Source organism: Sporothrix schenckii (assembly GCF_000961545.1).
Source record: "Sporothrix schenckii 1099-18 chromosome Unknown Cont48, whole genome shotgun sequence".
Taxonomy (NCBI): Eukaryota; Fungi; Ascomycota; class Sordariomycetes; order Ophiostomatales; family Ophiostomataceae; genus Sporothrix; species Sporothrix schenckii.
The window spans coordinates 164,011-174,954 of record NW_015971149.1 but is presented as its reverse complement, the minus strand read 5'-3'; the positions used below and the strand labels follow the sequence as shown (position 1 = coordinate 174,954).

Sequence of the window (10,944 nt, the reverse complement as noted above, 5' to 3'; positions counted from 1 at the left end):
ATGGCGCGCTCCAGCATCGGCCTGCGGGCGCTCGAATTTTTCAACCGCCTGGTCATATTCCTCTGCTCCATTGTCGTCCTCGGCATCTTCGCCTACTTCCTCGCCAAGCTGCGCAGCGCCAACCTCTATGTCCCGACTTGGACCCGTGCCGTCACGGGTCTGGCTGGCGCAGCAGCGCTTTACTCTCTCATCTGCCTCCTACTGCTGTGGTGCGTCGGCGGCCACCCGGTAGCTTTTGCCCTGGCCCTTATCTTGGACATTTGCTTCATCGCTAGCTTCGTCTACATTGCCGTCGCCAACCGCGGCGGCGCCGGCAGCTGCAATGGCAGAAACATTCGCACACCCTTTGGCAACGGAAACGCCGACGTCAACCGCATCAACAACCAAAATGGCGTCTCCGTCAACATCCCTACCTTCCGTGTCTCGTGCCGCCTCGAGAAAGCCTGTCTGGCGGTGTCCATCGTCGCCATTGCTTTCTTGCTCTTCACCTTGATTAGCGGTTTCCTGCTCTTCCGCAGCCACCGTCGTGAAAAGAAGTTTGGCCCTGGCCCGAACAACAACTACACTTCGGGTAGTGGCCGCCGCAAGGGTCTCTTTGGCAAGAAGCGCAAGACCGAAAACGGCCGGGGCGACGGCTACCAAGACCCTAACGCGCTGCCTGCGCACGCGGAGCCGAACCAGATGCGCGAGAGCTACGCTACCGAGACGACAGCTGTTGGCCACCACGGATACGGTGACAATGGCGTTATCGATCCTAACAAGACCCAGGAGTACACCAACCGTGCTTACGGCAACAAGGGCTTGGAAACCGGCGCAGCGTTGGGTGGCGCCGCTGCCGTCGGCTCAGGCCTCGCCAACAGGACCATGCGCAGTGGCAAAAACACCGAGCCAGCGTCCCGTGGTGCCAACTACGCTGAGCCTACCGCCCGCAACGACAACTACGTGGACCCTGTTGCTACCGGCCGCTCTGGCGTGGACCCCAACCTGCAGAGCAGCGTGGACCCTAGCTACCTCCGCGACGGCAGCGGCGGCATCGCCGAGGCACCTGCGAACGAGGTCCCTTCCATCCGTGGCACCGGTGTTGACAACTACGACAACATCCGCACCACCGCTGCTGACCATACGAACAAGGCATACAACACGGCCCGTACCACTGGCACCACTGGCACCACTGGCACGTCCAACTTCGCGGGCTCCGGCGATGCCTCGGCTCTCCGTGGTACTCAAGTCGGCGACTATGCTGCCGACAACTATGCCAACGTCCGTGGCCAGACTCCCCAAGTCTCCTCTCTGGGAGGTACGGGCGTTGGTTCTGCTGCCGTAGCCGGCGCTGCTACGGGCGCAGCCACCGGCACTGTCGCTTCGCGCGCTGCTCACCCTGGCTCAACTGTCCATAACACCGGCACCGACAACTATAATGCTCGGGGTACCGGCACCGGCACCGATAATTACACCAATGTCCGTGGTACCGGTACCAACAACTATGCCGACACTCGTAGTACTGGTACCGATAACTACAACGCTCGTGGCACCGGCACCGACAACTACACCAATACTCGTGGCACCGGCACTGACAACTACACCAATACTCGTGGCACCGGCACCGACAACTATACTAATGCTCGTAACGCCGGCACCGATAACTACAACACTCGTGGCACCGGCACAGACAACTATGCCGACGCTCGTGGCCAGGCTCCTAACGTCTCCTCTGCAGGAGGCACGGGCATTGGTTCTAATACCGTAACTGGCGCTACTACAGGCGCTGCCACAGGCGCTGCCACTGGTTCTGCTACGTCGGGTGCTGCCCACCCTAGCTCTACTGTTTATAACACCGGTACCGACAACTACAAAACTGGTGGCACCGACAACTACAACACTCGTGGCACCGGTATCGACAACTACAACACTCGTAACACTGGCACCGACAACTACAACACTCGTGGCACTGGCACCGACAACTACAACACTCATGGCACCGGCACCGACAACTACACCAACGCTCGCGGCACTGGCACCGATAACTACACCAACGCTCGTGGCCAGACTCCCCAAGTCTCTTCCGTGGGAGGAACAGGTGTTGGCTCTAGCGCCGCAACCGGCACTTCTACAGGTGCTGCCACCTCGGGTGCTGCTGACCCTAGCTCCACCGTTCGTGGCACCGGCGTCGCTGGTGACTCCGCCAACGCCCGCGGCACCACTGTCGACCCTAACGTATGGGGCGGTGCCATTGACCCAGCCACGGGTAACTCGGCCGGCCTCCGAGGCAGCGTCGAAACGGGTGTGCGCGGTCTGAAGGACCAAGTCGTGGGTGCCGCCCGCAAGTATGGCAACCTGTCGCAATTTTAAATAAAGTCGAGGGTGTGATAAAAATAGAGCGAAGGAGAACCCCTCTCCCCATTCCCAAAACAAATTCTGCAGCTCGAAAATGGATGAGATACCCGAGGCAACATTATTTGGACGCGGCGGGAATAAGACTGACACCTAATATATTTGGGGTAATACAGAGAACGATTGGAACTTTGCCGTTGTGGACGGGATTGTTGGCAAGACATGAGCTGGAAAGGAGTTGCTGGAAAGGAGTTTCGAGTTGTGGCGTTGTTTATGGTATTACAAGTACGGGCTGAACTTGAAGCTGCGACTAGGCACTTTTCACACAGCCAAACAATTAACTGAATTGATAACACATATATTCATCCAATTCCCTTTTCGGGAGTGACGAGCATAGCGACATTCTGTTCACTGTACGCGCATGCTCTTAGTTCCTTGGCATTGCCTTTCTTTTACCGTTCAAGGCGGCACCGTGTTTTCTGAATCCCAATTCCACCACTGACAGCGCCATTTCAGACAGTTGGGGCATCCCAGAAGAACCTTGACATCCAGGTTGGTTCGGGAGACCCGCTTGCATCGGGCATATGGGGGATCGTTATGAGCCGCCAGATCCACCGGCTACTGCTGCGAACGGTTCAACCGCAACTTTTGACTCCGTTGGTCCACTCTCCGTGGTGGCATTCGCCGTGTCCGCCATGGCCGGCTCGATAGACGCTTTCTAAGTGTCCCAATCGCTCACCATGCTCTCGCCATCGTTGAGATCCGCCCAGCTCAGGTCCAGCTTGTCCAGCTCGCGAACGAAAAAATCGTGTTCCTCGCGTAGCGCCACGCTGACCTCGGGCGCCATCTTGTCCGGATACCGCCGCACATTGAACCAGTGCGTCAGGCTGCGCAACGCTTGCTCTAACGGGAGCGAGCTCTCCACTTCGCCATCCACATCGCTACCTGCCAGCCACTCGTCGCGTAGCTCCGGCCGACAATGCAGGTACACTGCCGTGATCACCCGCATGTTGCTCTGTCGCCACTTGCGTCCGCAGTAGGGCACCTGGTTCTTGAACAGCTTGAGCGTGTACAGCCGAAGCTCTTGCTGAGGTACCTTTAGCATCTTGCGCAGGATGTTGGAGGATTTATAGTGAACGAGAAGCAAGTTGCGGTGTGCCTTGTTCTTGCAGATCTTCTGCATCACCCGAAGGAGGTTGATGAGGGAGAAGAAGTTGCGCCGGTTGAAGTCAGTGATCGGTTCGATGGGCATATCGCCAAGCGGATACCCAAGCTCATCTACCTGGGGGGCACCGGTCGAACGAGTGGCAATGGGCTTGCCTGGCGCACCTCCAGGCCCTGGAGCCTGGGGCGGCGAGCGGCGTCGCTTAATCGCCGGAGGAGCTGCATCATCTTCGCTTTCAAGTTCCTCGTCCTCGGCAGCGCCGCTGACCTGCTCCTCGCCCTCGGGAACGCCTGCGCGGAAATTGCAGAAGTAGAAAAAGCTAGACTCCAACCAATCCGTTTTGGCGTCGACTAGCTGCTGAACATCCTGGTGCGCCCAGAGCTTTAGAAGCAGTGGAACGTAGTTGCAATCGAGCAAAAGCTGTGTCAAATACTCGAACTTGAGGACATCTGCAATGCGGTTAGCGACCAGATAAAAAGGCATAGGCAAGACCGTCTGAAACAATACAACATACGAGATACTTTCAGCCACTTCAGCAGAAGTAACAAGATGCCGGACACTGCCTTTGCACTTATCTCTCTCGTCCTAGCTGCGTCAATCTCTTCGGGCGTCAGCTCGACCGGCTCCGTGTTGCCCGGATTGCTGCCGCCGGGCTGTTGGTTCTGAAAACCGCCGCCTCTATTGTTCGGACCGCCGGCGGCGGGGTGTTGTTGCTGACCGGCCGGAGCCTGGGCCATGAGAACGGCCACGTTCATCAAGATGGCTTTCAAAAGGACGATAACCAGTGATTGCAAGTGAGGTAGGGCCTCTTGCTGTAAGTTTGAAAGACACTGTCAGCACCCAATAATTGGAAATAAGTGGAGATTTCGCGGGATTGCACTCACATAAAACGTCTCCAAAGCATCAAGGCGCTGCTTGATGCGCTCATTGAGTTCACTTTCTTGTGAACCATAGTCCACGTCGGCCTCGCCCGTTTTGGTTTTACCGCTCGACTCACTCCGCTTCACCAAGCCAAGATCCTCTCTTTCCTCCAGTGTAAGCGAAGACAGATCCAAATCGTCGATGATGTCCTGGTCAGTGCTTTCGTCGTCTGCAGCGTCCCAGCCACGTTCGAACTTGAGAAACTTCTCACGCTCTTCCCAAAGTTGCCGAGCTGCACGCGTCATACGGACACGGTTCGAGAAGAGCTCACCAGCTTCCAGAATGGACGAGGGCACGTCGCTGCCCTCCCATTTACGCCCCACAAGGGCGTCTTGTAGCGCTGCCAGTCCCTTGCCACCTGCACCATTACTGGTTGTATCTAGTGGGGGGTACATGAACGGGAAGTTTTGGTTTGTTTGGTAGTTCTGTTTCTTTCCACCCTTCCCACCTGCTGCGGGCGATGGAGGGGGAGATGGTGCTGGTGTAGCAATATGGACTGGCTGGTCTAAGATAGAGGCACCTCCATATGCATTGGGTGGTCCTGGGAGGATTCCATTTGCGCCGTTATTCCGCGGCGGATGGTTGGGCGGCGGAGGCAAGAGAGTCGTATTATCGTCTTCGAGAGGTAACAACGGCTGAGGAGGAATGTATGCAGGGTACTTGGAGGTGATTTCCAGGCGGAAAGCGTGATAGTCAAGGGGCGACGCCATAATAAGGTTCTTCTCTTTGTCATCGTCGGCAGTCGACTCAGCGGTGGCTTTTTTCGTCTCTAGCAATTCGCGTGTGCCACCAAATACGAGCAAGATTGCTTTCCAGAGAAGCAAAAACACCTGGCATTGGAGGATAACCGGATTGTCCTCCCACCGCAGCTTCGATGCTACATTCATCATAAAATTGGGAATGGGTGGGTTGAGGGAGACTATGAGCAAGTTAACAATGCAAAGCTAAAACAAGAGAGGACATGGTATAGGCGGCAGCAAATAAACATACCTAACTTAACATAGCATGCGGCCATGTCAAGCGGCTCACTCAAGGCCGCCTGCATAACGACATAGAAGATGGTCATGAGGTTAGCCAGGTCATCTTGAGCGTCTTGTAGAATACCTGTCGGTAACTGTTGTACGTCCCCAGGACCCCTAACTAAAGTTAGTTTTCAGCCGTGGTCAATAAATGGTATCCTAAAATCCTAAACGTACCAAAACGGTTCAAATGCCTTGCGCAGAGCCTTCCATAAAATCGGAATGCCACCGAGCTTGCCGATAAGGGCGGCTGCTGCCTTCATCGCCAAAATCTGTCGTGACCGAGCAACAGTCCGTGCTGTCGATGAGCTCTTGCCGTCCGGAGGCCCACCGGCCGTGGTTCCCCAGCGGCCGAGCACAAGGTAGACGAGACAGCCAACGACTTCGGCACGCTGGCGGTGTTTCTCAGACTCGAGGTAGCTGAGCAGGCCGGAAACAAACAGCTCCTGCGTCTCGCCGCCAACTGTGTCCCACAAGCGGTTATCACTATCACCTTTGTCTGCTTCCTGACCACGCCTACCACCATTGTTGTACTCGTTGTACTCGTTGTACTCGTCGTATCCATTGTATCGGTCGTCTTGTTCGTCTTGGTTATCATCGCTGGCCCGCTCGTTGTCTCGCTTGCTGTGGGTGATGATACGCTCCCAGCGGTTTTCGAAGTGCTGCTGGGCGTAATTGAGGCGCACCCATTGGGAGACCTGGTAGGAGAACCACTCATCAATCTCATCATCAAAGTCACCCATGTCCTCGTACGTAAAGTCGTAGGTGATAGGCTCGTTACGAGGCAGCTCCGAGGCAAGCCGGCGCAGCTGGGAGAGGGAGAGCGAGTCAAGGGGCTGAAGCTGTTGCTGCTGGGGCTGTTGCGGAGGCAACGGTACAGGTGCCGAGCTACTGCCGCCAGTACCACTATCGGCGGCGGCCCCTGTGGTCATGCTTGAGCTGGAGATGGACTGAGTTGGGGGTGGTGGGAAAGATGTCGAGGCTTGCGTCGGTGGCTGGTCGGCTTGCTCGGCTGCTGGGTTGTTGGTGCCGGGTTGACTCGTTTCCAGCAGTGGCGCACCTTCAGCTACAGCCTTGTCGCCAGCTTGAGGTTGCCCTTCACTAGATGAGCCGCTCATATTGACAGAGACTGAGGAAAAAGTACGACGGGGCCAGAGCTAGTCACAGCCTTCGTATGGCGGTTGAAAGAAGCAGAACGCTCAGAGGGCGTGTCTGCTGTCATCCTGCGGCGACGGCACTCTGCAGATGGCGTCGACGGGGGGAATCCTAGCGCAGCCGTCGGTTTGTCACCCAGTCGCCAGACCAACCGGAAGATGTGCGACTTTTTGGTGTAATGGGAATCGTGAGAGCTCTCCTATGCTGCTTCTCGGAGGAGGGCTGGATTAGTTGGCACGTTAGGATAACGCGGGCAAACTTAAAGCGCCCCCGCCCTCGCTCTTGCTCAATTTGCTTCTGCTTTTGCTTGGTTGTGCACTGTGGATATAGCTGTCCTGCTAAATTGGACATAGGGGACGAGATACAGCAGCCAATCAGCGGGCCTGAAGGGTACGAATAGGGCACTTTTGTTACAGAAGCTCAGGCCACCCCTTGACCTGGCTCTTTCCGGCCTTTGTCACGCGGCCGAAGGTGACGTAAGAGTCACGACTGACGGCAAAGCGCTCCTGCCCTCCAAAGTAGCGCACCGCACCCGGGATGCCCCTCCGATAATCAGGTATAACGCTCCGTACGTCATTCTCAAAAGCATTGTGGACTTCAGGTCATTTCAACTCCAAAATCAACTTCTTCCATTCCTAATACTGAACGGAACCAAATTTCACTACACGGCTTGTCGCCTCCCCGCCCTGATTTTATATTTGTCGCGAAGATCGCATGAACGATGCGTGTCTTGTACTTGGTATATACATTGGCCTGGGACAATATCCAGGGCAGATAGGATTGGAGGACGAGAGGACGAGAGGACGAAAGAGAAGTGAGAGAAGTGAGAGAAGCACGCTGGGCACGAGACACATTCGGAATCGCAGCCTTAGTTGAGCCGGACCTCACTCTCCGCCATGGATTACGAAGAAGAAGACGATATCGACTATGACGACCTGCGTGCTGTTGAGATCACCACGCTCAAGGCCATTTTTCCCGAACTAGCCATTGACAGCGAAAACAAGTATGCCTTCACGCTCGAAGTGCCCGTGAACCCGGCCAAGGTCGTCACTGTCGCATTTCCAGCCACAGGCATCATCGAGAATGCAACAACTGACACGCAGGTGGCTCCCGGGACATCATCCGCTTCCGACGCCAGTGCCAGTGCTGCCAACGCACATCTCCACCAAGAGAACCGGGTCATCGACACGCACAGCTTGGCCTACTTGCCGTCGCTGCATCTTTGTGTAACACTGCCACCGGCGTACCCAGCAGAAGAGCCGCCCACCGTGGCCGTTACGGCATTTCCACCATGGCTGCCGAGCAGCGTGCTGGGTCGCCTCGCGAGCGATTGTGAACGACTGTGGGAGGAGATCGGGCGCGACCAGGTTGTGTTCAGCTACGTCGACCATATCCAGCAGGCGGCGGATGACAAGGTGTTTGGGCTCGTGAACCAAAACGGGTTTCTCGCCGTGGACACGGAACACAAAGTGGCGATTCTCAACTACGACGTTGCAGCTAAGCAGGCCGCCTTTGCCAAAGAGACGTTTCGCTGTGGTATCTGCTTAGGCAAGTTCATGCCACTGCCCCCGAGATGCTTAAATTTGTTGCACCTTTTGCGGTTTTCTAATCGAGCATCCATCTATAGATCCGAAGAAGGGCGCAGCCTGCCACCGTATGCAAGACTGTGGGCATGTCTTCTGCCGCCAATGTTTGCAAGACTTTTACAGCAGCGCCATCACAGAAGGTGACCTTGCATCTATTCGTTGCCTCGAGCCGAATTGCTCCAAGGAGCGCGTCGCTGTGGCCCAGCAGATGGGCAAGAAGAACAGCAAACCCAAGCTCGTATCCGTTAGTCCCGGCGAGCTGCTGCAGATTCCCCTTGACGAGAGCCTTGTGCGGCGCTACATTGACCTCAAGTACAAGACGGCACTCCAGTCGGACAAGAATACTGTCTACTGCCCGCGCGCTTGGTGCAACGGTGCGGCACGGTCTAAAAAGCACAAGAAACCGCACGGCCTGTCGCTCCATGAGAGCGACGGCGAAGACGAGGAGGAGGCGGAAGCGGCAGCAGCAGTAGAGGCGCCGGCAGGTGATAACGGCAAGAGCAAAAAGGCGTACTCGGCGACAGAAGAACGCCTAAGCATCTGTGAAGACTGCGCGTTTGCATTCTGCAGCCGTTGTCTCCTTTCGTGGCACGGCGACTTTGTGTACTGCTCGCCGCCCCGAAACACCGGTGAGCTGGCTGAGGAGGATAAAGCGTCGCTCGAATACCTAGCACATCACACGACGCCGTGCCCGACATGCGCAGCGCCGGCCCAAAAGACCATGGGATGCAACCACATGATTTGCTTCCGCTGCAACACACACTTTTGCTACTTGTGCGCGGCGTGGCTCGACTCCAGCAATCCTTACCGGCACTTTAGTGAGGCTCCCGATGGCCGGCGAACAGGATGTTTCAACCGACTGTGGGAGCTCGAGCATGGGGACGAAGGCGGTGGTAACGGCCAGGTTATTGCATTCGATGGACGCGCCGCTGTTCGCGTTGCCGACTTGAACGAATCAGATAACGACAACTGGGACTTACCCGACGATGATCTGTCCGACTGGGATTCGGATGAAGATGTTGTGCAAGGTGATGCCAACGTCAACGGTGCCGCTGCTGCAGATGGCGACCAGGGCGGACGCGGTGGCCAGGTACATGACCGAGGCGGTCCTAGGCAGCGGGGTGGCCGTGATGGTAGGAACAATGGACAACGACAAAGGGAAGGCCCACGACGAGTTCCAACCCCAGCGGCCCCCCATCATGTTGATGTTGCCCGTGAAGGGCCTCTCGTCCTTCGCATTGCCATGGACCCAGCGCCGGGTCCAGCACCTCTTGCGCCGGGTAACCACGATAACGACAACCACCACGGTATCAACAACAACGACAACGGTATAGCCCCAAGAGTACGAGGCTTTGCGGCAGCTCGAGGAAGAGGGCAGGATGGTCGTATACGAGGACGAGGAGCTGCCGGGCAGGGACGGGGACAAATACGGGGGGCCGGTGCTGGCGGCCGAGTACACCGAAATCCTGGTAACGAGTTGGACCCAGCGATGGCGGCCTGGGTTCGCAACTTTGTCGAGCTTGCTCTCGTCGATAACGAGGATGCCGAGGACTAAACTCCAGGCTTTAGAGCATATGTTGGGTTTTTTTCTCGGCCATTTGGTTACATTTTCTAACTTCTGGCATTGAACGCTTGTGTTGGTGCATCAATACGCACGAAAAACAATCGGTTTTAATTATAAGTCTACAATATACACGCATTGTGTATACCATCTTACATTTAGATACCTCTCGCTGCTGTTTCTCTGTTGTTCTTTTGATATTTGTTGGGCAAGCTTGCCACTTTCTTTGAGTCGCATCCCACGCCTTGTATCGCCAAATCCTTCTTTGTTTCCCACATTTCCCGTCGCATTGCGGTGCATCAGGAGGTTACGCCCACGGCTGCTACTGCTGCAAGAGCATTCTTCCCGTTCATCCCCACCAAGGGACATCCAGAAAAAAGGTGCGGGAGAGTATGGTGACGCGGTCGACAAGCAGGGGGACGATTGAATAGCTGCCCACCAAAGCGCTGGGCAGCTGGTATGTCTGGGAAAGACTCACTGAGGGAGACCAAACAGGTGGGAAAGGAGCGTGAGGGGAGGACCAGAGCAGCAAAGCCAAAATAGACAGGCATGGACATGGAAAGGGACGAGGAGGCCAAGAGGGCGGGAATGGACAGGAGGATTTGCTGTGTTCACCCCCCGGGAAGGGGGCAAACCTGCGAATACGACGTGGACCACCCACCAAAGGGCACACAACGAGATGTGGGAGGTGAAAAAGGGAAAGCAGAGAAAGATCTTTGCTCCATACGGAGAAGCCCAGAAACCAGGAAGCAGGTAAGGGCAGTTTGGAGGGCGATACTAGGCCACCGCGACTGGTCGTTGCCGGTTCTTGAGGATGCCCCAGTGCAACCCTTTCCCTCCCGTTTCTCCTCGTCTTTTACTTCTATTCTCCCCGCCGAATCCTTTGTGGATAGAGTTGTACATCTACATATACACTCATATTTGTCTACCTGCACACCCCCTTTCCGGTGTACGGCACGCCCATTGCAAGTACCGTACAGAGTATGTTGCTCGAAGCTGCATCTTTGGTGTGTCACTAGAAACACTGACGGATGCGTGTTCGTTTGCCTTTCTCTCCCACTGTGCATATTCTTGGCTTAGCTGATTAAGGCGGAGTAACCATGCAGCGTGGTCTATTTTTTGCAGTCAAACAGAAACGAGAGTCAGAGTTTTGTCCGCTGATTCTCTCCATACCAGCCCTTATTGCACCCCCTTTCCTTCTATTTT

The 10,944-nt window shown here is 55.9% G+C and overlaps 3 protein-coding genes across 3 annotated transcripts; 2 read left to right on the top strand and 1 right to left on the bottom strand.

The window, feature by feature from the left end:
* On the top strand, positions 1–2,349 carry SPSK_01041 (uncharacterized protein; the record flags this gene model as incomplete). Its single annotated transcript, XM_016727972.1, has 1 exon — positions 1–2,349. One exon carries the CDS (start codon positions 1–3, stop codon positions 2,347–2,349), a length of 2,349 nt encoding a protein of 782 aa, XP_016583891.1.
* A 700-nt stretch (positions 2,350–3,049) lies between these two features.
* Positions 3,050–6,554, bottom strand: SPSK_00990 (HAM-2, protein required for hyphal anastomosis; the record flags this gene model as incomplete). Its single annotated transcript, XM_016727922.1, has 5 exons — positions 3,050–3,945; positions 4,011–4,308; positions 4,381–5,336; positions 5,408–5,553; positions 5,614–6,554. 5 exons carry the CDS (start codon positions 6,552–6,554, stop codon positions 3,050–3,052), a joined length of 3,237 nt encoding a protein of 1,078 aa, XP_016583890.1.
* A 933-nt stretch (positions 6,555–7,487) lies between these two features.
* SPSK_01047 (E3 ubiquitin-protein ligase RNF14) lies at positions 7,488–9,732 on the top strand (the record flags this gene model as incomplete). The annotated part of the gene is made up of 2 exons (XM_016727978.1): positions 7,488–8,127; positions 8,219–9,732. The coding sequence occupies 2 exons, from the start codon at positions 7,488–7,490 to the stop codon at positions 9,730–9,732; spliced, it is 2,154 nt and encodes a 717-aa protein (XP_016583889.1).
* Between the last annotated feature and the right edge of the window lie 1,212 nt (positions 9,733–10,944).